Source organism: Protopterus annectens, chromosome 7.part0 (genome assembly GCF_019279795.1).
Source record: "Protopterus annectens isolate FY-2018-M chromosome 7.part0, PAN1.0, whole genome shotgun sequence".
Taxonomy (NCBI): Eukaryota; Metazoa; Chordata; order Ceratodontiformes; family Protopteridae; genus Protopterus; species Protopterus annectens.
Window position 1 is genome coordinate 1,126,607,290 of NC_056739.1, and position 26,592 is coordinate 1,126,633,881.

General features: G+C 39.7%; 1 protein-coding gene across 2 annotated transcripts in view; it reads left to right on the forward strand.

The window, feature by feature from the left end:
• Window positions 1–26,592, forward strand: part of LOC122806901 (ras and EF-hand domain-containing protein-like) — a 502,021-nt gene that overhangs the window by 420,184 nt on the left and 55,245 nt on the right. For both annotated transcript variants that reach the window (XM_044077705.1, XM_044077706.1), the window contains 3 exons: window positions 7,186–7,268; window positions 9,933–10,155; window positions 19,231–19,362. In XM_044077705.1, coding sequence (XP_043933640.1) covers window positions 7,186–7,268; window positions 9,933–10,155; window positions 19,231–19,362 — 438 coding nt within the window. The remainder of the gene's footprint in view (window positions 1–7,185; window positions 7,269–9,932; window positions 10,156–19,230; window positions 19,363–26,592) is intronic.

Genomic DNA, 26,592 nt, shown 5'->3' on the forward strand with positions numbered 1-26,592 from the left:
ATATAACCTTCTATCTGCGATTAAAAGAATATTCCCCATCCTTCTAGACCCCCTAAAACTAGATATCACTGTATCGCCCATGCACTGGCTCTGCAATCAAGGAGCCTAAATCCTCACCACTAACACCAGTGAGAGATGTCCATATAGGGAAATGATAATAAACACACACAGTAAAGTACAATTTCCCTTAAGAGCACATAGAGATCACAGTCAGTCTCACGCTGGTTTCTCCCTTTCTCTCCAGGTCCCCAATAAGACTCCCAACTGGCACAGCTATAGGGTCCAGATCTCAGCCTTGTGGTCAAACTAAAACCTTCGGCACCCTCTGTGTCCAACCAGTGCTTTGCGTCCCTGTCCAATTAGCTGACACACACACACATACACACACACACACACACACACACACACACACACACACACACACACACACACACACACACACACACACACACACACACACTTTGAGATAAGAACTATATACAATGACACAGACACTCCTGGGGAAGGCTCTCACAGGTTCTTCAGCTGTGCCCCTTGTACTCAGACTATACGGTAATACCACTTGCCACCACCCACTAATATTTTTCAGCTACTAAAAAGGCCCTTACTAAAGGGTGTCCAATTATTATTATGCAATATTATTATCCAAATGGTACTGCAACTGAACAGTCAAGGCTTATTTGGAGTGACTTGGACAGCATCACTATATACATGCAATGTACTCTAGAACTTAAATTATCTCTACACTAAACAGCCATAGTTGAAAGATTTAAAATATTTAATAGTAAATAAAAACATAAGACAATTCTTCTTACTACACAGTGCTAGTCAAGAGTTCAGAGATCACAGAGAAATACTTAAAATAACACAGTAGAAAATTTCTTACATCAATAGAGAAAAATTTCTTACATCAATACAGAAAAAAAGACTAATCTAATCTTCCTATTTCTTAGCTATATCTAAGAGAAAACATAGTTGTAAAATAAACTTACATGTAGAGCAAGATAGTGCTGGTGAGTTGGATGTTCTCAAGACAAATGCTCAAATGCCCTCATTCTTTTTCTCCTTAAATTGATAACACAGTACCACTGATTCATTTCAGATTACATCATTCCTTTCTGGTTCCCAGGCTAACAGAAACTCAGAGGTTTATAGCCCCTTTGATCTTGCAGTGGGTCAGGAAGCTACAGCAATAAAAGAAATTATACATGTCTAGCCATTAACTCTGACCTCAAAACAATAGGCAGAATGCCTCCCTCTAGACATCTCAGCTCCGAGTTTTAGATCAAAGAATTTCACAATGCTTGACCTATCAGCTTTCTTACAGCAGAGTGCACTGTTGTTACATTTTTTGCAGTTCAACATCCAATACAGTCCTTTCACATTTAAGAGAACAAGCCTGTGGCTTCTATTAATATTTACAAATGACAGAATTATCTACAAAGTCTATCCAGCTAGGCTGGCAACCTTCACCTATCTTCACAATCACTAAAACTCTAAAACTTTTTCTACCGGGTTTAACATGTTCATCAAAACCTAAATGAGTTTCCTATATGATTATAAAATGTGCCTCTTCCTTCTTTACTGCATTAATTATTCTATCTCTCTTAAGTGAGCTAGACAAACTGTTAATATTCCACATTAGAAATGTAATTTAACCCTCCCTTATTAAAACCAAATGTTATCCTTTGATCACTGCTGCTCACAATTCTACCACATTAAATTTAACCTTTCTAAATGTGGGGTGAAATAGGTATCATTGAATTCTTCTCCATAATGTACTTTCACACCACCTAACATTAACAAAATTTCCATGCCATAGTCTCCTGCTTCTCATTTATTCACTATGCCCTTCCCCCACCCACATTAAATAACCCAGACATCCCTCTCTGAAATCCTTTGATAATTTAAACATCTGAAAGGCCACCAAAAGAATAATAAACATAAAAACTATACAGAGCCTTTGAAACTTCTCCGAAGGAGTGAGTATTTATAGCCACAAAGGCCCTTTTCGCCTAATCCCTCCAATACAGTGGGGTCACCTGCTCTGCTTTTTAGACCAATGAACATTTGCCGCTCTTCCCATCCCTTCTGACAGTTTGCATTCACTTTACTCGCACTTTATTCCCACTAGTGTGCTCTGTCCACTTTTTACCTCCACACAAAATTGCCATTCAAAATAAATTCAAATCAGTGCTGCCCACCTCTCTGACAGCAGTCATGTCCCGCATGCTTCAATTGCCATAACAACTCCCTAGACAAAATATAAAATGTGCATAAACAATACAGAATCCTCCTTTACTGAACTTTTGGCATGGCCCAATCCCTTCATCCTCAGGCAAAACCAATACTCGTGCATGCTATTATTTTCCACTATTTTCTAAACATGTCCAACATTATCCCTTCATCCAGTTGCTGTTAGGCATCAATAATGACACCAGCTCTTTCAAGTTCACCCCCTTATTCTCACAGATGAAATTCCCTTCTCTTTATAGTATAATAATAATTACCCACCTATTTTAATCACCCTCCTCCCAAATCATTAACTTATACCACCAAAGAAGAAGGGACTTACCTGCTTGTGTGCTTTATAACTTCCTGTGCCACCTCTCCGTAGTTTTTGTCATTGTCCAGTGTCTGAATGAGTCCTCTGGTAAGGTAAAACCCATGCCTTCTAAAATAATGGAAAAGTGTTTTTATATATTTCCCCAAAACAAACTCAGGGAGTTTGCACTGTAACTTCCAATGGGTGGAGCCTAAGCTTTTTGACAGAATCAAGTTATGTCCTCACATTTCAAACAAAGATTCATATCTCTGGAACCATAGGGGTTATTAAAGAACTATAAATGCCAAACTCTTCAGCACAAACTATGTTTTTAGAGGTAGCATTCTTTAGGTTCTAGGTCTTAAACTGAATTTTATTAGTCACAATAAACTGTAACTATTACGTTTGTAATATTTTGTAAACAACCTACAATATCTCAACAACCAACATATACTGTTAGCAGTATTTAGTTCATCTAGCTGAGAGCTTTCATACTTGGCTGTTGAGATATTTAGGAAAAACATGAAATTTATATCTATATAAATAAATATTATATGATCAGCAACTGATATCTCTTTACCTGCACTAGGCAAAGTTCAACTATCAGTACAGTTGAGTTTGCCATTGTATAAGATTTAAGATTAAATATTTTAATACCTTGTATGTAGTATGGGTCTGGAATCGTTGAAGTAAATATGAACAAGCAATATTTGATGCCTGAAGGAGTCAATAGGATGTAACTGCAAAACACCTGGAGGCATTACTTGGCTGTAATGAATTACTCTGCACTTATTGGAATGAGGCACTTGCTGTTTTATCTTTAGACTGGCCCTGAGTACCCACTGCACTCTCCAGCTTCTGATTGACCATTGAAAGCTCCTCTAATGCTTTCATTGCTTCTTTGGGATTAGTAAAAGTAGTTTTATGATACAGCCACACGGAATACAAGATGTGGTGCATTCCTCATTCTTCCAGGAGGACCAAAAGAATCAAGAATTAATTCAACGTAGGGTCTTTTGCACCAAAAAAAAGACTTGATTTTAATATAGTATTTAGAGGAAAACTAGAAGGCTTTGGTTTTATGACAAATCACAACAATGTGCTTACTACTTGCATTTACACAATCCATACCTCTTAGCACAAGAAATCTGGCAAAGCCAAAATAATGGGGGGGACAAAAAATGGGACAGTTTTTAAATATTGCTCTCATAAACTTAGACAGTTACTTGAGTAAAAGATTTTGTGTTAGCATGCATTTTCGGAAGGATATGAAGTCTGAAATTCGAATGGCTGTTATTATTTTGTGATTTCAATCTTCAAAGATTTGCTATAAAACCACAAATTTCTTGATGAATGAACCAAAAGTATGGGATGAAGATCTGGACATTCTGTGAAAGTCTGGTAAACTGAGGAAATACAGCAGAAACACATTCCTTCCTAAATTCTGTCCTGCCTGTCTCATTCCAATGTTTAAATTTTACCTTTACTAGAAGTATACCTGGCTGTTAATTTCTATACATATGAGTTAGGTGAACTCCTTGTTCCTTATAACTGACTCCTGCTTGAGCATAATGCTCATTTCACTCAATTATGTTTTCCTTAGACTACTGCCACCCCCCCCCCCATGGGGTGCTGGTAATGTCATTATGTTGAGTAGTTTGTGACAGGATACCCTGTGGGGAGGATCTCAGCTGACTTTACAGCCTGAGCAGCCTGAGTAGGAAATCTGTCACTGAAGTTAGCTGACATTTTGTCTTTAGTATGTATTAGACTAACATGCAAAGCCATTTTATGAGGGGGTAATGTGTTTTGATATCAAATTATCAGAAACTTTTCTTCTCACTTAAGCATATTATCTTTCACTCCTTGTAATTCTATGCCTAGTCCTGCAGACTTTTGTCAGCCTGCTTGTGCCCTATAGATTTCTTTTGAGTGAATGGATGCACTATGCAGATAACTTTAATCCCATTGAAAATGTTGCTAATAACAATTCCCTTGTCCTCCTTTCTGCTATTATAGGTGGCATTTGTGGTAATCCCTTAGTGTATTATCTCACAGCAAGTATAGATGATGCAAGACGACAGATTTCCTCTGGTGTTCTTAAATAAATCCACATTAAGGAAAACTATAATATAATCCATAAAAATCATGTTTTCCCACACATCTTGTATTTCTTTTAACCTCACATGAAAGATGAAGATGTAACCTGTCCAAGGGTTTGTTCTCCTATAAGAGATTCAAATAAGTAGTTTATGGACTAAAAAGCAATATCTGACGGAGTCTGTTAGACATATGTCTTGTATCTTCTCAGCAGCTTTATGCTATGTGCCTGTGTATTTACATGAAGACCTCAATCCTCATTGCCATTGTCAAAAGATCTGTTGAGATCCACCTTGGTCCTCACATGATAGCTATATTTATCGAATTAATAAAATAGAAGGCATGTACCATCTCCCTAACAGAATAAAATACACCGAAGCCTGACATGCTAAGCTGGTTCTGCATCTTCATTTTTTTCTTAAATTTTTTTTCATCCTTTGTTGTCTAGGTTAGGTATCACTAGGCTAGTCGCCTCTTTACAGGGTAGACCTGAGGTGGTATTTATACTGTTAGGGTAAATTTGGCCAGTACATTGGGGAGCTTGCACAACTCTGTTTCATAGGTGCTATGTGATCTTTTAAGTCCACCTGAGCTACCATCAACTGAAGCAGATGAGATATCAGTTTAACGTCATCTGAAGGAGAGCACAGTCATGAGTCATTGACACTGTTATGTCAACCTGCTTATGTTGACATGCCACCCTTTACCTTCTTTGGGAAAACAGTTACTATTAACATAGTGCATTCAACTAGCCATGTCTGCTTTTATATGTAGTTTCTGCTAGAAGTTCAGTCTTTTCCTGTTTGCTGCATATGACGTATAACTGTTTCTGTTTATGGAGAGACTTTAAGACACATGTATAGCACACCTGTAATATTTGCTGTTTGCCATTGGGAGCATGGGTTTCAATCTCCATTGCTCCACTCTGTACCAACTTCCTTTCCCTGCTGCTGACCTTCCACTTTTCTCATGTTCCTTGCTTCTGCCACTTTAGTAAAGAGTAAAAAATCTGTTTTCCTGCTTCTTTTGCAAATCTATAAATTTTAATGTTGAAACTTTTGTCACAGTTTTCCATGGTGCCCACATCTTTCTTGTTACATGTGGTTACTATTCCAAAAATCATCATTCTTAAGTCAAGACTCTGTGCAACTGTGTATATTTTGGTTATACAGCAACTTGTGTAATTGCATTAATGCCATAGTTTGGATTCTTACCCAGGTAGCCTTTTTTCATCTCCATAGAGGTGACATCTGAAATAGGAAATGTTGGAACTGAGGGAACCTGTAACATTGTTGTGTTGTGTTGAGCTAAAGTTACTTCTTAGATGACAGTGTGTGAAAGAAGAATGAAGCTCTGAGTATGCCCTAGATAGGTTTGACTGATTCCTTTGTGCTAGACTAGTCAGCTAGGAAAGGACTGCAGAGACAAAGGTTAGTTATAGATCCTACCACTGAGGCAATGCCTCATATGTGCATTCCATGTAGGAATGTTGGCCTCAGAGCCACAAAATCATCCAAGGAGTATATTTAATTTTAGTCAGACATAGTGGATGCATGGAAGCATGCAACACACACTTGGAAGCAGTGAAAGGGGGTCGAGAACATGGAAAAATGTAGCTCTCAATGGATGACACTACATTTCATGATTATCTATGATTCTCACCTCCCATGCTCAGTGTCTTTCAATGCAGATTGGAAGGAAGTTATGAGTAGGTCAAAAGAAGAATGGAAACTTGGTGTTTATTAGGAGCAATGGGAGCCCAATTCTTCTCTAATTTCCCATCCCAATCTCTATGAATTATTATGTAGTACCTGATTTTAATATTAATATTGCAGATACAAGTAATACTGTCTTAGGTATTTTGAAAAACTGTTTAACTGATATTCATCCTGAGCTGAATTTTCTAGTTAGCCTTTTACAGAAGCATGTACCATGAAATCTGAGATGGAGATTTTCAGTAATTTATGCCTGTCTTATTGCAAAACTGAAAGGATAAACTTAAATTGTAGACTGTACTGCATCCTATTTTTGGATACGTGGTCTGAGAACTGACCTTAGTACATATAATTTGATGTATTGTGATGATTTTTTTTTTTTAATTTTCATGAGTCACTAACTTTTTATCTGAATGAAACAGGCTGAAAGTTACATTAGAGAAAACAGGGAATGTTTTCAGTCTATATTTTCTGTGGTCTTGATTTGGCTGAATGTTGTTCAGTACTATTTACTTCGACAGAACCCACATCACCAAGGCAAATGCAGTCATTTGAGTCATTCAGGCACAGCCCAGTTTGATTTCCTCTTTTGTTGTCAGGATGTTGGAAAACATCTTCTCAGTAGAAGGTCATCTAATTGATGAGAGCATTATCACACTTTTACTGACTTTTTTTTAGCAAGCTCCAAACTTGAAGTTAGAGCTGTCTCATATGACATGTAAATTGCAAAATAGTGATTCTACATCACGGTTTTACCAAAACAGCTGCAAAATCATATTTTGCTTTGTGTCTCTCTATAAACCATTACTTCATTTTACTCTGCAGACTTCCTCTTCTGGTCGCAGAGTTCTTCCTGTCAGACCACCGGAGAATAACGTTAATGGATTGCCATCCAAAAACTCTTTCAGGTAAGAACACTTGGCTGGGTATTGGCATAATTGTTAAGGTGTTTACTTCACTGACACAAGATCCAAGGTTTGGTAATAACTTAAGGTCACTTTCTTATTGGTTAGTCATGTAATAGTCTACTGACTGATTATCCTAATATTTACCTATGAACCTGAAATGAAGCAACTTGAAACTGCATTTTAAGTTTTCTCCTTGTTAACATAACTTAAGGTTCAGACTTCTTATGAGGTAAGCCATGCATTTTACTAGTCTCATCAGAAATCTGAAGGGACATTGTGATGATTTACTGTTGTTTTTTTTTTTTATTAATGGTATTGCCATCTACAGTGTGGATATTTATAAATATGATATTGGATATGCATGCCGAAGTTTACAGTACAGTCTTCCAAGGATACTGAAATAAAAGGTGCTTTCTTATAAAAGTAAAAGACAGCCCATGTGGACCACTGCTGGATTTTCATCTGTGAACCAGATGGCTTTGGCACATTATTGACTCATGTTGTAGAATTTCTCTGATGAAAAGCAAGGTCCAGATAAGTTATAAGGTATACCTTATCCACAGAATATTTCTGTGGATGTTTTCCATGTGTGTGTGTGTGTGTGTGTGTGTGTGTGTGTGTGTGTGTCTGTGCATTGATGTATGTAAGCATAACATGTAGGATGAGTGGAGTAAAATCCACTTTTTGTTGAATTACCTAATCACATATGCCATTTCTAAGGAACAAAGGAAGGCAGAAGAATCCCATGTAAGTGTCATTGACATACATCTGCCATAGCTCTCCATTACATGAGTAATGCTGAGATGATTTCTAGGATGTTTGTCTGGGAGGTTTTTAGGTATGCCATTTTAACTGTGATACCACTTTGTATAAAGAGTTGTATTTTCGGTGCCATGTTAATTCCTATTTTTCTTCTATGGCAAAATCATATGTTATTAAAAAGTAGTGACTAGCTAGAAATAGTGAGACAAATTAAAAAGCTGTGCTCTAGATGGGTCTATACAGATGTTTAAATTGTAATTATTCTGGAGATGATAAGCAGAAATAAGGTATTATAAAGGTGTAAGAGGAATAAAAGAGCACAAGTATGGACTAAAACCAGTGATCGAAGGTAAAATATGTAACAGTATTATTTATAATAAAAGTAATAGGTCTGAGAATGTTAGCTGCCCTCACCAGCCAAATCCATTACTAAAAAGCTTTTAAGGTCGAAGAGAAATTATAATGAAAGGAGGCAAGAGGGGAAAGCGGGCTAAAAGTAGCTGTAAATTATTTTTGATAAAGTAATGTGTAAATATCTAATTTTGCAAAAATCAACTGTATTTTTAAATTCTGTCCATTATATATTATTTTGAATAAATATAATTAATACAGAGGATTATGATCAGGTCACCAGTCATAACTCACTGACGTGTTTGAGACATGGATGCCAATAAATTCACTCCAAGATTGAAGAACCTCTCTAAGTTTTGTTAGGTCTCTCACTATAGTAGTCCCGAACCATGATAGAATTTGTCCATGTTTGAGTGTAATCTGGGTGCTACATGCACTACAATTGCATTATGACATCTTCAAGTCTGTTGGTCCAGGATTGGTTAAGTAAAACATAGTGCTGAAGTTTAAATTAAATACTTTCAGTGAGAGGAAAATAAGCAAAACAGGCAAATTTCTTCATGAAGTACAAATGAGTGAGTATAAGACCCATGAGTTGCCCAAGTAGAACATTTACAAGGATTCGTTTTATTTCATTGTCCTTTTAACTCCTTTTTAGGTTATGGCATCATTTAATTTACTCACAAGGCACTTTATTTATAACAGCAAATAATATAATTCTTGTAACACAACCAAGTACAGAACTCGGCTGTACAGTTAAACAGTTCAGTCATTCTTCCACAAAGCAAAAGAGAACAGATTTTCCCTGGTATGTGGCTGGTTTATTCATAAGGTGTAAAAATAATAGGTGGCTTCCACTTACCTTTAAGCAGATGCCCTTGCCTTATCAAGTCAAAAGTAGAAGAATATCACAAGGTCATTAGTTCTTGAAGAGACCTTCTCCAGGCAGTATTAACATTCATAAGTTTCCTCAGAAATGCATACTCCTCAGTTCTAGGTTGAATATAGTACTTTGCAGTTCTAAGGAAAATTATTGAATGAAAATAATCCTTTTCCATATAAGGAAAGGGTTGTCCCCTCAAAGTTATTCAATCATCCCCACCAAGTGGAAAACATTTGTATATCCTCTTACCACTGTTTCACCTTGCCTTAGTTACCTCCATAGCTCTACTTTGCCCTAGTTTCTGTGGGGAATTAACTCTTTATGTTCCAGCAGCCACCTAGAGATCTCATACCATACCAAATGAAGCCATGACTTACTAAAGTATACCCAACCTACAGTCCAGCTATGCTCTGTGTTACAAAATGCTAATATTAATGTTAGAGTTTTTTTTAGCACAGAATGTTAAGTTCATAAGGCGTGCATAACCTTTCACAAAAATGTCTGTCTCAGTATATTCCAACATAATTTTGGCATCAAACAATTTCCGTAGTACTGTTAATTTATGGTGGCTGAAATCACTTAATGGGAATGTGTTGTAGCAGTTATTATACAGTGCTTGTAGTTCTTCAACCAGTAATCTCTCATACAACAGCTGATTTCTCTTTCAGCTTCTCTGAAGAGGATGATCTAGCAAGTTTGGATTCATACAGTACAAGTCAGAAAAATCTTGCAGAGGTGGCCAAATGGGCCCAGAAGTATCTGGGTAATAAATGGACTATATCTCCTGATGTAGTGGACGGCGATGACCTGAGCAGTGATTACGACAGTGACCAAAGTAATGCATCCGGAGAAACTGTTCAACACAGCTTGTACCTGCCATCTGATGTGGAGGTGAGTACACAGCATTCATTTGAAGTATTTAGAGTTATACCTGATGGATTATAGTTTTATCTGAATGGTGGGTTGCCTAAATTGTTGTTAAATATAAATGGAATGTGTAGAAATTCAAGACTGAAAGAAAAATAATGAAATGTATCACTTTAGAAGCTTTCTAAAATAAATGTGTGCACGTTAAACAAATGTAGTGTGCATATTAAATGGTAGTTAGCTGGAGTGAAACAGCTTTCAATAATTGTATTATTTCACGTGACACCCTCTGTCTGAAATCTCCAAAAAGCTACTTTAGCATGAGAAAATAGAGTAAATGGCTTCCAAGTAATGATTCATGTAAAAAAATAAATGAAATATTAATCATATTCCTCACAATAAAGATGTAAAATAAAAATAAAAAAATAAAAAAAGGGCACTTTGTGATAGATTTTTTTCTAGAATCTCTGCAGCCAGATCTTACCACCAGAATTTTAACAAGTCTGCAGTCAGCCAGGCAAACACACCTGAACGAGCTTGCAGCTGTACTGTTAAATTCCCGTCATGCCATTCCCCCACTGGCATACACTCCTGCGTAGTTCTCTGATTACCATTACTGCTCTTGTTCAGTCTGAGATTAACCATGTTACACTTCGCATATTCATTTCCAAACCTCCCCACACAAATGTGCTCCTGTCAATTCACCTCCCTAATCAGGTGTCACACTCCATAGTGTAGTTTGCCTTCAGGTGGGATATTTTAACTATGGCCCATTTTCTAATAAATAATCAGATTGGAGATTCTGCTTTTTCTTTTTCTTTCTTTTTTTTTTTCCCAGAAGTAGTTACAAAACAATTCACGCCCATTAATCCATGTAGTCTGACAAACTACCATTTGCCTACCATTCAGAAAGGTTCTTTGTCAGCAAATGTGTGGTAATTGTTCGGCTATTTGCATCATGAAGGACACCTAACACTGATTTTTCTACCTTACCAGCCTGCCTGTACTATGTGTGCTGAAGACTGGTCACTTGCTCTTGGACTCAATACATTTTGACATTTTTCTTCTCAGATGTATTACTTTTTTCATTCATATACCGAACACGCTTTCATAGCTGTTTTCTAACAAGATAAATGTACACTGTTTCAAGAGGGCTAGTCATATAAAATTTTAAATGGTATATATGTTTCAAGTAAGTCTTTTTCATATAAACAGCACATAAAGAACAAACACCATATAAACCAAAGGCAAAACAGAGGTAGAAATTGCAATTCAAAAGCCCACTCAAGTTGTAGCAGGGACCAGAAATCACAGTACAGTCAATTACTTGTTATACTGGCATTTAAAACATTACGTAAAAGCAAAGACTTTGTAGTTAGTCAACTATGTATCTGCAAGTCAATGAAAACTGATCATTAGTCAGAGGTTTTTAATCCACTCCCTTCCAGGAAAAAAAGACAGTTTTTAGGTATGCCATTTTAACTGTGATACCACTTTGTATAGAGTTGTATTTTCGGTGCCATGTTAATTGTTATTTTTCTAGCAGTGTCCACTCTGAAGTAATAAACACCAAATAAATCTGAATAAAAAGACACGCTGGTACTCCACAGAACAATTTAATGCAGGCAAAAATAATAACAAGAAAAGCTTTCGAGACAAGCTCTTTTTCAATGCTTAACAAGAAAAAAAAAGCGCTTGTCTCGAAAGCTTCGCTTGTTATTATTTTTGCCTGCATTGAATTGTTCTGCAGTGTAACGGCTTGTCTTCAGATTTATTGGGTGTTTGGATACTTTGTTTTTATCTTGGACACTTTGGCTTCCTTCAGGGTTTACTTTGTTTGTCACTCTGAAGTAATAGTGAGGACATATCCATGTAAAGTGTCTAAGAAAACATGAAAGGCATCTGCAGCATTAAGATGTTTTAATATGTCAGTCTCAGAGGGTCGTCTTGATGGGGGGTTGTAGACCCCTGTACAACATATCACACAGTCCATGCCACTGATTAAACATTTCTTGCACAGTCATATCGAGTTTGTCACTTGGATAAGCTTTCATTAAGCTCCTTATTATTAGATACTCTCTTCTCAATCTTCCTTCTAAAGAGAGAAGGGCTTCTTTTCAGGATATAGAGAAGCTTTCCAGCTGATTTACTGCCGAAAAAATATTTTGCAAGTTGCAAACTGAACTGCAAAGAGTATTTCTTTTTTTCTTTATTTAATGCTGCCACAATCATTTTAGCAAGGACATGTGATAAAAGCTCAGGAGTCCCCAAGATGGAAAATATTCTCCTGTGGAGTGTTGGAGATCTATGATTCTAGATTACAGAAGCCTTTATTGTGTAATATTAGAATGTAATGGGATCCTATCTCGCCTACATTCATAACAGATGGGTTCGGAGCCGATCCGTCGGCTCCGACTCGGCCACTATATACTAGAACGAAGTCTCTCATTGGCTGGGCTACCCCTTATCCCATAATGCACCACGCCTGCTTCCCCAGATCTCGTTTGCCGCTTTTCAAGCCGGACGTGGTCTCGACTTGGCTGGAGCTAAGTGATTTTCTTGACCTTTTGGTCTTTTTTACATAGGGTTTCTGTCAGGAATCTGATTTAAAGCTGTTTTAACAGCTTTGTGAGTGTTTGTGTTTAGTTTGGGAAAAAATTTAATTTTATTGTTTCTCGCGCTTCTTGTGGACTGGGCAAGGCCCGTTTAAGTTACAAGTTTTTCCCTTATTGGATATTCATCTATATTTTTCCTGTTGTGGTGTGACAGAGTTAGTTTTGGGCTAAGTCCGTTTAAGTTAGAGGGCTTTAGCCCACGTAGTTTTCCTTTCTGTTTATTTCACTGTTGTGGCGGGCTAAGCCCGTTTTAAGTTAGAGGGTTTTAGCCCATACTTCAGTTACTGCCCTTTGTGTTATTGCTAGTCACCTGTGCTTTTCTTGTCAAAATGTCTAAGGAGCAAAAGTCAGGTTTTAAGAAATGTGCAAAATGTAATTACAAGATGTCTATTACAGACAGCCATGCTATCTGTGTGTACTGCCTAGGCCCTAAACATTTACAGGATTCTTGTAGTGCATGTCACGCTTTCTCCTCCAGGGTTCTCCAGGAGAGAAAAAATAAATTGATACTCAGGGGTCTGGTTAAGCCTTCTTTTGAAGAAGCTTTGGATTCTTCTCCAGCTTCCAAAAAGAAGAGAAAGTCGGCTCCGACCAGTCCGTCGGGCCCGGCATCTAAAAAGCATAGATTGTCGGCTCTGACCAGTCCGTCGGATCCGACAACTAAGAAACAAGGCTCGACTTCTTCCTCGGCTCCAATGGCTTCGGAGCCAATGGCTGAAGAGTCTGCCTCGGTGCTTCTGTCCTCGGCTCCATTGGTTTCGGAGCCGCAGGTTAGTGCATCGAGAGGCCAATCACCTGCCTCGGCTCCATTGATCTCGGAGTCGTTGGAGGTATGCGGCTCAGACTCTTCCCCCTCGGCTCCGAAGCTGCCTTCAGCGCCGACACTGTTGCAGCCGGTTCCGGTCTCGGCTCTGATAGTGCTGGAACCTTTTCGGAGCTGATCCCCTGCCTTATCGGAGCCAAGGCAGAAGCCTTCTCGGCCCCAATCTGTTTCTTCCAAATCCTCTAGGCTATCTGATTCGGATTTGGATAGGGTTATCCAGAGGCTGTTCCAGTCCCCAGTTTTTACCAAAATGATCTCGGCTCCAGCCCACGCGGCTTTGGAGCCCACTCCACATCCCATACATTTGATTCCTCCTCCAACCCCCTTGGAGCCGTTGGAGTTGGTGCAGGTGAAATGGAGCAGAATTGTCCAGCCGGAGCTGGGACCCCCTCGGTGTTCCTCTGCTCCGACTTTCATTCCTACCCTGTCCTCGGTGTCAGGGTTTGGTACCGGGTCTTCCTCGGCGGGGGCCGAGGGCAACACTGTAGAGCTCGCCTCTTCGATGCCCAGTCTCCCCCTCGGAGCATCTGCCGCAGGCATTCCGGGTACCGCCGTGGTCTCTCAGCAAGTGCCCTCTGCAGAGTCTGGAGGTCCTGCTTTTGAGGCCATGAGGAATGCGCTGGCCATGACTTTGCCGGTTCAGCAGGTTTCTACCCCACCATCCCATGTTCTGGGTACTGGTGCCTCTGGAGACATTCTTTCCCGTGACAGTGGGGCCCTGGGGCCTGAGGATACCCCCTTGGGGGGTTCCCTTCTTCCGGGGGGTCCTTCCGAATCTGCTTCGGATGAACCCCCAAAGAAGAAACTGTGTAAGAGGAAGCACGTTGATTCCCAGGATGAATCCGTCACTTCAGATACTGACCTCGAGGATGCGGAAGGGTCCCCTAAATCGTCCTCGGATGACGTCTCTTTCTCAGATATCCTTGAGATCTTGAGTCAGAGAGGTGATTGGCAATCCAAAGCCCCTTCTGCTGAGGAGTCAGTTTTCCTCAAGGCCTTTGGGGCCCAGCCTTCCTCCTCCTGGGTGTCTCCACCCTTCGATGAATTATTGGACTTAATCTCTCGAAGGGTGTGGGAGCATCCTGACACAGCGGAACCGGTGCCCACCAGGCCCAATAAGTTCCTTTCAGCTCCTCCCCAGAAAGAATTCCGCACTAAAGGTGTTGCAGTTGATGCTATGGTGGTGGCATCTGCCACTCAGCAGGATGTGGCAGAGGCTTCAATGTCTATTCATCCTCCTAATAAGGATTCTAGGAGCATGGATAGGTACGGGAAGCGTACCCTTTCTTCAGCGACCTTTACCATGCGGTCGCTGAACTATCTTTGTCATTTCACAAGGCTCCAAAGGGACCTCCTCAAGGAGTTAGGAGAGTCCCTTGTGGGTAACCTTCCTGAGGCGTTAGCACAGACTGTAGGCACCCAGATGACTACCCTGACCTCTATTGTCAACTCGTCCATGAGGCTCATCTCCTATGCAGCCGAAGGGGCGAGTAGAGCAGCGAGCACAGGAGTGGCTCTTAGGAGACAGGCCTGGTTACGCTTGTGTACATTCGCGGAGGCCTTTAAGTCTTCCTTCGCCGACGCCCCCTTTGATGGGTCTTCTTTGTTTGGACCCAAGGTGAAGGACACGCTTACTCAGTGCGAGCAGGAGGGCAAGACCTTGACTGCCGTTGGGGCCCATTTTTCCGCTCCCTCTAGACCTTATCCCAAGGCCCAGAGAGGAGGGAAAATGTGGTTCAGGAAATCCCAAAAGTTCTTCTCTACTCCACCGAGTGATCCCCCCTCCAGAGGCGGGGGGGGACTCAGGAAGACGCTGTCCTAGAGGTGGCAGAGGTCCCCATAACTCTGGAGACCGCAAATCTTTTTGTGGTTCCTCCTATCCTCAACGTCCCTAGGATGTGGCCTGGCTGTGCTTCTCCAGTCGGGGGTCGTTTTGCGAAACACCCACAGGCTTGGGAATCTATAACCAAGGATCAGTGGGTGCTTCGCATTGTAACCGGAGGTTACCTCATCCCCTTTTTCAAGCCCCCTCCTCCTACAAGGAGAATCCCGGACGTGCCACCCAGTCAACGGGATCTGGCAGCCATAGAAGTTTCAAAGCTGCTAAGAAAAGGGGTCATCCAGCCCGTCCCCGCCGACCAGATCGGATCAGGAACTTACTCAAGGTTATTTTTGGTGCCAAAAATGACAGGGGACGTAAGGCCCATTTTGGACCTCAGCCTTTTGAATCGTTTTGTGAAGAAGTCCAAGTTCTGGATGGTCACCCTTCAGTCCATTCTCCCGTTATTGGAGAAGGATGTCTGGATGTGCTCCATAGACCTCAAGGACGCTTACTATCACATATTGATACGTCAGGAGTCCAGGAGTCATTTGCGCTTCCGCCTAGGAACCAGTCATTTCCAGTTTCGTGCACTGCCCTTTGGTCTCACCACAGCCCCCAGGGCGTTTACCAAATGTCTAGCAGTAGTGACAGCTCACTTGAGAAGTCTCGGATTCCAAGTGTTTCCTTATCTCGATGACTGGCTCCTCACTGCCACCTCCAAGCATCTACTGATTCAAGCATTGATGGCCACAGTAACTTTGGGTCTCTCGCTAGGAATCTCTTTCAATTGGAAAAAATCTGTGCTGCGGCCATCTCAGCGTATCACCTTTATAGGCGCAGAGTTAGACACAAAAAGTATGCGGGCATTTTTGCCATCAGAGAGAATTCAGGTTCTACAGTCACAGGTCCAAAATTTGTTACCCAAATCTCGAGTTCCTGCCAGACAGATTCTTCAGTTATTGGGTTCGATGGCTGCAACCATCCTCCTAGTACCGTTAGCCAGACTGCACATGCGAGTGCTGCAATGGCTGTTATCGGTTCAGTGGTCATACCAAGAACTTCCCTTGGATCACCTAATTCTGATTACGGACAGTTGTCGTCAAGATCTCCGTTGGTGGCTATGTCGGTCCAACCTGGACCGGGGGCGTCCTTTCGCCCTTCAGCCCCCTGTTGCCACAGTGACCACGGACTCCTCCCAGATAGGGTGGGGGGGGTCATTATCTGGACAGGACTGTCCAAGGCACTTGGCAGGATTGCGAAGCGCACCATCACATCAATGTCCTGGAAATGAGAGCGGTGCTTCTGGTTTTACAAGCACTTCATCATGTTCTCCCCCAGGGTACTATTGCGATTCTATCCGACAACATGTCGGTAGTTTGGCACATAAACAAGCAGGGCGGAACCAGGTCCTACCCCCTTTGCAGGGAGGCCATGAGAGTATGGTACTGGGCCATAGCCTCCCGACGTTTCTTAGTAGCCACGCACATTCTGGGAAAAGCCAATGTGATTGCAGACAGGCTCAGCAGGACTCTCCTGTTGCCCCACGAGTGGTCCCTCAACAACAGAGTGGCTGCGCTGATCTTCACCAAATGGGGCCTCCCTTGTTGCGACTTGTTCGCCAGCCCCAACAATGCGAAGTGCAGAGAGTTCTTCACTCTGACACCCTCTCAGGGACAGTCTCCAAGGGACGCTCTAGCCCACACTTGGCCCCTGGGTCTACTTTATGCCTTCCCTCCGATTCCCCTTCTCCCGAGGGTGATTCAGAAGGCTCTCCATGTCAGGTGCGACATGATTTTGGTCACCCCACATTGGCCCCATCAGGTTTGGTTCCCATTTCTTCACAAGTATGCGGCACAGGGCCCTTGGATTCTGGACCCAGTACCGGATCTGTTATCCAATCCATTGGGACTCCCTCATCCGTCCCTCTGGTCGCTGCATCTGGCTGCTTGGTTACTCCACTTCCATCCTTAGTTAGAGATCTTTCTCTTTCTTCGGAAGTAATGCACATCTTGTCTTCTTCCCACAAGCCGTCTACTGTTAAGCTGTATTCCAGCAAATGGAAAAGGTTTGTTTGTTGGGCACAACAGCGAGGCGTTGATCCTCTTACGGCCTCAGTTCTGCAGGTCTTGGAATTTCTGGCTTCCTTATTTCATTCTGGCCCTTCAGTCTCCACACTTAAAGTTCAACTGGCGGCTATATCTAATTTTCATGTTGCTGTAGATCCCTCTTTAATGGCTAACAGACTTTGCAAGTCCTTTCTTAGGGGAGCCTGACTCCTCAGGCCTCCTGTGGCTCATCCCGTGCCGCCTTGGGACTTAAATTTGGTTCTGGCCTCCTTAACTGCCCATCCCTTTGAGCCGGCAGCCACTTGTGATATCAAATTCCTGCCATGGAAAACGGCTTTTCTAGTGGCTATTACTTCTGCTAAGCGTGTTTCAGAGCTTCAGGCTCTCTGTTCTTCCTCTCCGTATTTGATCTTTCACAAAGACAGAGTTTCCCTTAGATTGAATCCATCCTTTTTGCCTAAGGTAGCATCCCCTTTATGCATTCAGCAATCATTGGAGCTTCCAGTTTTCTTTCCAAATTTTTCTAGTACAGCAGAATATACCTTTCACCAGTTGGATGTTCACAGGCAACTCCATTTTTACTTGGCTAGGACCACTCAGACTAGAAAATCTGACCAACTGTTTGTGTCCTTTGCGGAGAATAGGTTGGGTCTTCCAGTTGCCAAAGCCACCATTGCTAAATGGATTAAGGATTGCATCTCTTTCATTTATTCCCACTCAGGCAAGGAGTTGCCTTTCCCAATCAAAGCTCATTCTACCAGAGCTATGGCCACCTCTGTAGCTTTTCATTCCAAAGTTTCAATAGATGATATTTGTGCGGCTGCTACTTGGTCTTCTCTGCACACCTTTATTTCTCATTACAAGCTTGATGTGGCTTCCCGAGGCAGAGCTTCATTTGGTTCCGCAGTTCTCAGGAGTGTGTTCCAATGAGCCACCCGGGGTTTTTAGGTGCTAGAGACGCTGTCCCATCTGTTATGAATGTAGGCAAGATAGGATCCCATTACATCTTTTAGTTATGTACTTACCATAACTTTGGATGTATGGGATCCATCTCGCCTACATACATACATACCCACCCTCCTTCCCCCTACCTTTTGGATTTGGAGGAAATATAGATCTTGATAACCTTTCCTATGGAAGGTCTCTAGTTGGTTACAGTTATTGGTATATGTTTTTTTCTGTTTCTGTATGAATGTGTAAAGCGAACAAACAAGATCTGGGGAAGCAGGCGTGGTGCATTATGGGATAAGGGGTAGCCCAGCCAATGAGAGACTTCGTTCTAGTATATAGTGGCCGAGTCGGAGCCGAAGAATCGGCTCCGAACCCATCTGTTATGAATGTAGGCAAGATGGATCCCATATATCCAAAGTTATGGTAAGTACATAACTAAAAGTTATTCTTCCATGTCACATGAATACAGCAGTTTTATTGAATGCAACCAGAAGATACCAACATTTTATTACTTTTCTTATATAGTGAAATGAGAGGGGATCTTGTTATTTCAATTTGCTTATTTTTGCATATATCCATAATCAACACAACCATTTTGTTTTTTATCACACATCAGAACATGTAGCTGCAGTAATCGTTATATAAATTAATACTGCTCTTTTACTTCTTTTGTAGATGTATCTCAACCACATAGCCTGTACGTAATTTCCTCAGCCTTATCTGCTGTTTATGCATGTATACTGCTACATAAGAAAAAAATGGAACCTAACTGTACCTGTTTTGTTTTTTTGGTGTTTTAAGTACAATTCTATTTTGTTGCAGGTATCTGATGTAAAGTCTGAGTTCAATGTAGAGGCAGACACAGCATCTGGTGTTTGGAAACCATCACGACCTGCAAGTCGGGGAAGTTCAGTAGCATCTTCACGGAAACGGCTTCCCGTTTTCTCACCAAAGGTAAATCACTTCTGCTAAGCAAGGCCTGTCATTCTATTACTTTTTAGTTTGAAACAGAGTTCCCTTTAATTATTTTGTATTGCATCTGGGATGGGATGGTGTCATGATTTAAATGAAATGACTGACTAATGACATTTGAATTCCATTAATGTATGCATTTATGCATATACATGTTTAATAATTTGTCTCATTTCCCAAGAAGATCCAATCTAACAACAATTCTTTTTATACGCTAACCAACATAACTGTAATGTAGTACAAGGGATATAAGCTGCTAACAAGGTACTTCTGTAGTGCAATGTTTTATTTCCTCAGTCACCATTTGCCTACTGTGCAACCCTGTGTAAGTCATTAAACCAGAATGGGGTCCGGCCTAGGGCACTTGGAAAATTGGGCTAGGGTCTCAATGTTCTTCCTGAATGTATGTCAATGTCTACCTATGATCCTATAACCCTAACCCACAAAAAAAGTTTCCATTTCTGTACTTATGCTGTAGAAGTAAAATACCTTCATTATCAAAGTAACACAGAGCAGTAGATTGCTCATCCAAAGCCTGGTGCTGTTTCCAGTCTGTTGCCCAATGACTCTATATTGTAGAGCAAAGGAAAAAAAAAGAGATCTGTTCTCCAAATATAGTAGTCCAAGCCAAGAAGCCAGGTCTGTTTTTGGTTCTTCCCAATTTGCACCCCTCAACTCTGAAGTTGAGGAGCAAAAAAAAAAAAAAACATCTCATTCTGCTTTTGCAAACTGCTTAAGACCTTTTAAGCAAGTGGTATTGATACAACTTATACCACACATGAAAGGCTGATATTCTTCAGTAATGTGTCTTGGCTACAAAAGCAATCACCATTCAGAAACATTGGTACAGCAATGAATGCCGATACCACACTATAGATCAAGGGCATATCCCAATCATGCCTCCTAACACCTTGTGTCCGGGATCATTGTCCCCTTCTTCAGACCTCAGCTACAATAGTAAACTAGCTAACATTACAAATTAAGAGTTACAGAGCCAAATTAATAGAAAAATAACAGATTCTGGCGTAAGGAATACAGTATGATGTGAAATATGTAAGAAGTTACAGTACAGAGATCTTAAACAGTGCAGTAGGCTAGAAATGGAGCATATTTTTGTGGTTTCAGGACACTGTTTTATCTAGGTATGTAATGCAGCACACTGAATTGAAAGCAACTAGTTGATGTCACATAACACCAAATTTAATAAAAGTAACCCGATCCCGAGCTTTTTTTAACAGTCCAAGCTTCCACCCACCATCTGACTGTCAAATTTGTTTAACTCCCCTATTTCACAAAATCAGATCAAAATAAATATTTGGCTTTCCAGCAAAGCTAAGTATTTTCTTTTAAAGAAAATGACAAACTATGCATTAGGCAGAATCAAAGTTTGTCTAGTCATTTGTGAGCCTGTATACTTCAAAATGCAGCTAGGTTGTTTACCATTTCTTACCTAGAAGTAGTATGGCAAACACTAGTGGGCAGTTTAAGTTATTTTGTATTTCTTACTTAATTTTATTAATTTGTTGACTAGATAAACCAGTTATATTCAAACCTCTTCTCAGGGGTAACCTTGGAGAACTATGTGGTTAAGCGTCTCTTGCATGGTCACAGTACGCAAATAGAAGTTAGGGGAATCAAACCTTGTACAACAGGATGTAGCTCATTAGCTGATCACTGTCTTAATCCTCAATACTAAGCTGCCAAATGCAGTTAAATTTACCACTCAGGCCTTGGAGGTACTGAATGCGATAGGCACATGAACTGTATTGTAGTGTTTTGCAGGTAGCAGAGCATGTTGTCTACATCATAACTAAAATAAAAATACATAAAAATATTGCAGTTAGCACACTATACTGATTAGAGTAATACTAGTTAGATTAACATAGACTCTTTATTATTTTCTAAAAGTTAGTACATAGTCAAGAGAATTTTTTAATTATTCCTGTCAAGAGGTTTTCTACTGGAGATCTTAAGATGAGCAACTCGAAGAACCCACACCAGGAAAGTGCAGTGAAGAAAGAACTACATCTTATAATAACAAACATCCAAGAACTGTCACTAAAAATGGACAAATTCAAAAACAAAATGGATATTATCAAACAAGAATGCAGTAAACAACTGGAACTTCTAAATGGAATAGTAAAAAAACAATCTGAACAGATTCTTGCTTTAGAGGAAACAGTAACTGACCTAGATACTAGAGGGACAGAAAATGAACATCAAAATTAATTTCTTTTGAAACAAAACACCAGGCTGATTGAGAAACTGGAAGCTTTTGAAAGTAGATCAAGGAGGAATAACATAAGCATATATGGAATTCCTGAGAAAGAATAAGGTGCTGACATGATTCCTCAATAACTGTTTTTCATCAGCCCTAAACATGCCTGAATACCTGTCTTTTGGAATTGAGAGGGCTCATCGGTCCCTGGCAAATCCAGTTTCATCTCTGAGTTCATCTTGACCCTAGGTCTATTATAGTTAGATTTCTTTCCTTGCAAGACAAAGACTTAGTGCTGAAATCAGCTTGGACTAATTCCCCTGTCAAGAAGGATGAAAAAGTTATTCATTTCAGCAATGACTGTACCTCTACAGTCATATTCAGAAGAAAGGAGTGTTTCCTTAAAAAAAAGCCAATATTAAAGCTCAAATTCTTTTTCCTGCAAGAATAAATATCACCTTGCCAAAAGGAATGAAGATCTTTGATTCCCTTTAAGAAGCAGTAGAATTTATCCAAAAGAAGAAAATACTGTCAGACATAGAAGAAATGGAAGGTCATACCAGAGTTTGAAGAGACAGGCAACAAACAATGGATGGTCTGTGAAGGAAAAAGCAAACAAAACTAAGAAACTAAAGGATAAATGAATAAATTCCTTCTAATTTTAAATACTTTGTTTTATGAATCATAATATATTTGATTCTGGAAAGTATCTATGCTGTAAGGTAATGTGAATCCTTTTTATTATTAACTTTCTCTTTCCCTTTTTATATCTGCTTCTTCTAATTACATATAGTACTATTTAAATAACATTTGCTCTCTTTCTCTCTCTCTCTTCTTTCTTCTTATTCTCTTTTGCTACCAATGTTCCTTTTCTCTCTTTTCCCTATTATAAGTACTTTACATACGTTTCCCTTTTAAATAACTACAAATGACGTATATCTTCTAATTCTTCAGTAATAGTATAATTTGACTTAATACCAAAGTGATTTTTTTCTAGTGGGTTAGTGGTGGGGTAACAGGGTGTTTCAGATTAGTGTTTCTAACTAGATGTTTTACACTCTTTGTTTAGATACATTTAAACATTACTACAGTACATTAATGGTGTTTTATAGATAGCTAAATATATGTTTATATATATATATATATATATATATATATATATATATATATGTGTGTGTGTGTATATATATATATATATATATATATATATATATATATACACACATATATATATATATATATATATATATATATATATATATATATATATATATATATATATATATATATGTATTCCCAACACTACACCGACACACCACAAACCCGACAGCCAAAACGCCGACACCACACAAAACCAACAGTCCACATTACCGAACACTATAACACCGACTCACAACACACACACACAACACAAGTACACCAAAAACCTTACAAACCTACACTAAACCTTACATACACAGCTATCTATGCACTAACCTTAACCCAAACCCTAACCCTAAGGTCCGTCACTGTCGCACACTTACCTTACCCGCACCCTAACCCTAAGGTCCGTCACTATCACACACTTACCTTACCCGCACCCTAACCCTAAAATCCGTCACTATCGCACACTTACCTTACCGCACCCTAACCCTAAGGTCTGTCACTATCGCACACTTACCTTAACCGCACCCTAACGTCCGTCACTATCGCATACTTACACAGTCGCACTCGTTTCACATGTCTGTGTTTTCAGCATCGGGATTTCGTACTGTCGGTTATTTCCATTGTCAGTCTTCTGGTCTCGGTGTTGTGAATGTCATTCTTATGTACTGTCGGTCTACTGAAGTAGACCTATATGTATATGTATATATATATATATATATATATATATATATATATATATATATATATATAGATAGATACGTATGGGTCTAGGACTATTCACTGAAACACATTTCACTTAAAGTTATATTTGGCCTTTTCCCCACTGTAGTGCAAACCTGGAGTTAGTATATATAGTAAGGGGGGTGTTGGGGGCATTGGATATATATTATGTTCAGAAAAGAATAACTTATTGGAATCACAAGTATCCATGCATATAGTTCAAAATATTTAAAATATTGCCCCCCCCCCACATCCACTTACTATATATATTAATTTCAGGTTCGCACTACAGTGGGGAAAAGGACATATATCAGTGAAATGTGTTTCAGTGAATTGTGTTTTCAGTGAATTGAGCTTTCAGTGAATTGTGCACAGTCAAATATGTTTCAGTGAAATGTGCTTTCAGTGAATAGTCTTAGACCCATATATATATATATATATATATATATATATATATATATATATATATATACACACACTACGCACACACACACACACACACACACACACACACACACACACACACACACACACACACACATACTAGGTTCCTTTTTCCTCTCTCTCTGGCCTGTTTAACTGGTGGGTAAATGACTGAAATGTTGTAATATGATTTCTGATTTGAGGCCGATGTTACTTCTAAATAAATGTTTTTATATGAAAGGGTTAATTTTTTCATGATGTTGAAGTTTTGTAAGAAAACTGGTAGTTTGTGTGACTGTTCTCATTGTGGAGGTTCATGATATGCACTGACAAGGCAGCTTGAGCATTTTTTCTTTCTTTTTTTGCTTTCTGTAAACTCTAAAAGCTTCAAGACCTGAATTTTCCACCAAAAATGATTTTTTTCACTAGAGACAACTTCTATTGTGCATGGGCCTGTTTAGATACTTTTTAACAAGTTTATGAAGCTGCACCTTGAAGAAACAACAGTGATGACATCATTTGACCTTTTGAACTTGTTAAATGGTTGTACTTAGAATTTCAAGAGAAAAGAATTCTGTTATCCTTTACTAGATACTTTATATGATAAATAATTTGTTCTGATAAAAGTGTTTAACTAAGTGTTTGAAAATGCCTATGTTCTCTTATAGATGTATACATTCTGCAGATTCAATAATAACTAAATGACATCAAATGAACTAGGAGTTGCATTAGAAAACTCATTATGCATATTAACATCAGACATGTTATATAACTAAACCTTTAGTAACTAAACAGAGGGTTGTCCCCCCTTCCTGATAAAAGAAGTCAACATAGATATTGTTAATACAAATGAGTAATATGTGTATAATTGCAAAATGTAATAGTTATGTTGTAATAAGTGCTCTATATATATATATATATATATATATATATATATATATATATATATATATATAATTTTATATATATATATATATATTCAACAGATCCTTACATGAAAAATGTTAGCTAGATGACTGACCAACACACTAGTAATAGGCGACTCTATAGTCTGGACAAGGAGAAGGTTACAGTTAGCTGCCTGTCGGGTGCCAGGATCCGCCACATAACACAAGCACTTAGATCACTCCAGAACAAGTACAAATATGACTCTGTCATTATCCATGTTGGTGTGAATGACCTGAGACTTACCTCCCTGGACTACATGAAAAGAGACATGGAAGAGCTCTCTGGTCACGTAGCCCAGACCGATTTGACCCTGACCCTGAGCAGCATCCTGCCATCACCAAGAATTATGCCACAGTATAAAGAAAAAAATGATTAATTTCAACAATTGGCTAAGTTTCTGGTGTCATTCAAAGGGGATCCAGTATCTGTCCACCTGGGATGACATGCTTGACAAGCCACATTGCTTCGCAAGAGATGGCTTGCACCTGTCACCCTTAGGCTTTCAAATACTGGCCAAGGCTTTTGCCGCCCCCATAGTGCCTTTTTTAGGCAAGGCTCAAAAGACAAACCCACCACCATAAATAGCACAAGTAACCAAAAACTAAGGGTAATGCTACTCAACACCAGAAGTCTAAACCTCAAAATGCATGCACTCAAGGCACTCCTCAGTATAGAGAACAAAGATATCCGTGCAGTAACAGAAACTTGGTTTAAGGCTCCAGAGAGCACCCCAGCACTACCAGGCTATAACTCATTCCATACTTTTCGGCCACAGAACCCAGACTGAAGCATAAAAGGCGGGGGTGTATCCATATTCATCAAGGATACCCACACCTCCAGGTTAGTGATGCAGCACAATGCCTCAGAGATCATCCATGTGCAACTAACAATGGGAAAAACTTCAGTTCAATTTGTAGCTTGCTACAGATCACCCACCATGACCCAGGACCCCCACTCCACATTTCTGGAGACACTGGAAAATATGAAGGTCCTACCAAATGGCCTAATATTTGGTGATTTCAGTTACTCAAACATTAACTGGGAGAACTACTCAAGTACTAACTCCCTTGCCCAACGTTTCCTAGAATTTATAAACTTGAATGCCCTGAATCAACTGGTCAACACCCCCACCAGAGGTGACAACATATTGGACCTGGTCATCACCAACATGAGCGACCGGTGTTCTACCCTGGAGGTTAACCCCTTGCTGGTTAGATCAGACCATAGACTAATCACTCTGGATATCCACATTCCGCCCCCACCCCCAATTAAGGAAACCACTGTGAAAAACTTTTCAAAATCAAACTTCATGTTACTTAAGACTGAGGTGGAAAGGTTCACAGCCCCCATGCTAAAGGACAATGCTGTCCAAGCTGCTGAATCCCTTACAAAGGCACTCTATGAGCACCTGCAAGAATGCATGGTTTAGGATAAAGAAAATATTACCTAATCTACTACATAATGACCAGACAGGGTTCATTCTTCATAGAAAAGTGCAAGATAACATTATTAAATTACTGCCATTAGTAGACACAGCATGCAAATACAAAAAAATAACTAACTATTATCAGCCTAGACATAGAAAAGGCTTTTGATTATATTAGTTGGTCTTATCTACAAAGAATTCTGATTGGTTTTAAATTCTTCTCAGATTTTGTCAAGTTATTAATGAAAATTTATAGTGGGGCACAAGCTTATGTAAAAACTGGATCATGTCTATCCTCACCACTAGAAATCCTCAAGGGAGCTAGACAAGG